At 57.8% G+C, this 3,773-nt stretch overlaps 1 protein-coding gene across 1 annotated transcript; it reads left to right on the forward strand.

Moving 5' to 3' along the window:
• Positions 1-1,347: 1,347 nt before the first annotated feature.
• On the forward strand, positions 1,348-3,042 carry SPRG_17679 (hypothetical protein; the record flags this gene model as incomplete). Its single annotated transcript, XM_012357062.1, has 5 exons — positions 1,348-1,905; positions 1,965-2,092; positions 2,141-2,432; positions 2,482-2,611; positions 2,663-3,042. The coding sequence occupies 5 exons, from the start codon at positions 1,348-1,350 to the stop codon at positions 3,031-3,033; spliced, it is 1,479 nt and encodes a 492-aa protein (XP_012212452.1). The 3' UTR covers positions 3,034-3,042.
• Positions 3,043-3,773: the final 731 nt, after the last annotated feature.

The raw sequence follows: 3,773 nt of genomic DNA on the forward strand, positions 1-3,773 counted from the left end.
CGGTGGCAGCGACGACCGCGCCACGAAGCGGACTTCGAACGAGAAGACCATGAAGGCTAGCGCAAAGGCTATGAGGCCCGCGGTAGCGATGGCCGCGTGGCGTCTCGCGACGGCCATTTTACTTGTGTGGATCCAGCGGGAACCGTCGTTGCAATTTCCTCCAATCGCATGACCTGGCGCTTCCGATTGGGTACTGGTACCCATCTGATTTCTTGAGACCGTCCCAAGTCGAAACGCTCTACCTAGTGGTAGTGATTGAATGATAGTAGTAAAGGATTATTGGCATCAATTGAGACACAACTAGGAAATGAGTCACGGTGTCACAGACAACCTTGCCAGTCGGGCCTCTCGCAATAGTCGCCCGTCCACGCAAGCACGACACTCAAAGCTGCGGCTGGCAAGAATCCTTGTGCATAGGTCTTCATGCACCATGCAGATAGCTCGATTACCACCAAAGACTGGAAAGCTCCCACTCGAATCGACTCTAGAGTTGACTATATCGAGTCGTGATCTACCGGTAGTTGTACAAGTGTGATGCAGGCATCGCCGTGTTAGGCACAAAGCAGTCGTCAGCACAGAGTGGTCAAAGATCGCGCTGTTCGGTGTCACCACCCGTCAAGTGTCGTGGGCTCGTTGGCTTGCAAGTGGAGGATACCGAACAACCCCGGCGTGTCGACGCACCAACCTCGACCCTCGAATCCATGCCTCTCGATCGTACATACATTAGCAACTACAAGACAGTATATAGAGTCGGCGAAGATAGTTGGCGGAGATCGGTCGGCTCCGTCGCCGCTCGCACGCTGGATAGCACCGTGTCAAAGCACCTTTTCGCACGGACCCAATGATCGCGAATATGTGTCAATAACAGCAGTCTTCTATAGTTGATGCAGCTGCCAACGCGTCCTCGCCGTGAGCGTCAATGTGCGGTACCGGTTGCATTCTGCAGTCCGTCTTCTGCAGTGATGGACCAGACGCAGGAAAGCCCAAACCGTGGGTACGTGTCATAGGCACACGGTGGCAAAGACAAGCGGTCCCACTTTGAACTCGTCTCGACGGCTATTCGATGCTGTGTACGCCACCTGCTATCGCATCGTCAAGAGTCGTGTGTACATGACAATGGACGTCGTTGACTTGGTGGCGCCAAGTAGTGACGGCGCTTCTTGGGGATTGCACGTCTGATCGGCAATCTCAGTTGCGTGACCTGGATTTCTATCGGCATTTTCTATTGTACCAATCCAAGAGCGCAAAAAGACGTAAAACCGGTCACGCGACTGAGATCACGGACGATGCACTGGCGTGAGTAACTTGGTCGAGGGCAACCAGGTGCAATGGCCAGTTTAGCATCGCATGGGATCGTCGAGGTCATCGCGGACGTCGCTCCTAGCACTCGGGAAGCACGGCCGCCTCCCGTCGCCGAGCTGTCCAGCGTTGACGCCGTCGCAAGTCCGAGCGCTGAAAGAGACTGCCGTCAAGACATGCACGGAGCTGCTCTCGCTCTCCAAGCTCGCCAAGCGCAACAAGTATGGAATCACGTGGCGCCCGCTGCCGTTTGCGACAGATCCAGGCCTCGCATTCTTTGTCGGCGAGTCGGCGACTGCCTCGGACGTCCAGTGCGTATACCGCCATGCGCTCGTCTGTCATGATTCTCATGCGACCAACGGTCGTAGGTACATGTGCTGTGCCACGACCGTTCAAGCAACACTCGACGAAGTCGCAGAGCTCCTCAGCGGCGACGAGCAGTCGACGATGGGCGAGGAAGCGTACGCGCAGCTCGAGGCGAGTACAGTCGTCTCCAAGAATCTGCGCACGCTCAAGCACGTCGACCGGCTCAAGATATCGCTGCGCTGGTTTGTTTGGGACTCGACGTCGGCGTACGTACCACGACGAGACTTTGTCGTGCTGCAGGTACTACTACGATTTCCTTTTTCTGCTTACCCCAGATGGAACCTCAAGACCGCCGGTAGTATCAAAACGACGTCCATTTCCACGGCCGCAATGGCTGGGCACGAAGCATGCACTCGGTTGAGCTCCCAGAGTTTCCAGCGTACCACACGTCGCATAGCCTCGTGCGTGGCAGCTTGTACCGCTCCGGGTAATTTACTCGTCTTCTCATCTCGGAGGCTCAAGACGCTTTCTGTAGCTACGTCGTGCTCGAGACGGCAACACCGGGCGTCGTCCAAGTGCTGCACATGGTCCAAGTACATTTTAAAGGCCTTGTGCCGAGCGAAGACGTCGAGTCGATGCTGCGCGCGCGGGTCGGCAACATTGTCCACCTCAGTCCGTTCTTCGCCAAGCTCACGCTCGTCGCGCGCATCGTCAGCAACATGGAGACGTCGCGCGTGAGCAACCTCGAGAAGGTCAAGGTCTGCGCCATGTGCAGCCGCAAATTCAGCTTTGTCCACCGCAAAGTCACGTGCCGGCTCTGCGGCGATGTACGACGACGACGTCGGTATCTCAGATCTGATTGTGAACCTGTACTAGATTGTCTGCGCCGAGTGTTCGCAGGCCATGGACATGCAGATTCCAATTGCAGACCTCAAGCGCGTCGATGTGTGCAACGTCTGCAACCTCCAGAAAGACCGCCGCAGCGACGAGCACCCGTTGCGTCTGGGTAGATAAACTCGCTTATGCCGCCGTCTCACTTGTGGTCCTTCGGACGTAGCCAATCGCCGGAGCTTCCTGCGTCAAACCGATGCGCACCACCGTGGCAGCCACCGGCAGTCGTCGCGCCAGCATGAGACGTCCATGGACGAAGACCTCGACCCGTACATGCAAATCATGCGCGGCAAGCAGCCACAGCGCCTGAGCGTTGACGCTGGCCGAGAGCCGCTCTACTCGTTCCTTGAAGACAGCGGCGCAAGCGACGCCGGGAAGCGGTACGCTGCGATCTCGCCTGTCGTCTCCAACGATTCAGCGGCCGTCGGCCCCGCGTGGGACGTGGCCGCGCCGTCCGAGTCGTCATTCCAGAGCCGGGCTTCCGCTGCAAGTGTGTCAGCCGATGATTTTTGGACCAAGCCCAAGCACACGCTGTAGCAGTCGTACGCTTTATGAACTAATCGACTAATCGACTAAGCTTAATCTACTTCCCGATATAGCGTCAAGGATGCGTGCTGGAGCTGGCGGATTGGCAGCGCGAATGCCGTAGAACGCATCTTCTGTTGTGTCTTGCCGTTCGAACGCGTTGGCTGCGTCACGCCAGTGCTGGACTCAAGTGGATGGTGGTCGGGTGGCCATCACCTCTCTGCGCCAGGACGCTGCCACGTCATTGGCTCAAATAGACATCAAACGATCCTCACGCAACGGGCGCAGGGACAGAGCCGTAGCGGCGACGCGGCCAGCGCCGATGGCCAACCACGTGGCGACGTGCGTCCATCAAGGCGCATCCGCCACATCGGCTATCTGCGATCTGAGAGGCGTGACCGCCATGGTTGCGCCGGGACGTGGGATCCTCGACTGTGTGCTAATGCGGCTGCGGACACGGCGTGGTGTGAGCAATGGCGGCCACGAACCCGACGCTGCGGCAGCAGCAGGCAGTGCTGCTGCTTGAGCATCGCCAAGTAGCAGGATGAGCGAGTTGAGAGGACTCTGGCTGCATCGAGACGAGGACCCACCTGGCTCTTCTCACGTCGTACCTTGCCGCATTAAAATACGGTCGGCGCATACAAACCGCAAGTACATACAATACAAAACACCTTGGCAGGCGGAAGGGATACGCACTCTGCCGTGGGGCCGTGTAGAATTCGGTTTTACCGCATTCGGTCGAACGAGCCAAG

Source organism: Saprolegnia parasitica (genome assembly GCF_000151545.1).
Source record: "Saprolegnia parasitica CBS 223.65 unplaced genomic scaffold supercont2.715, whole genome shotgun sequence".
In the NCBI taxonomy this organism is placed as follows: Eukaryota; Oomycota; class Saprolegniomycetes; order Saprolegniales; family Saprolegniaceae; genus Saprolegnia; species Saprolegnia parasitica.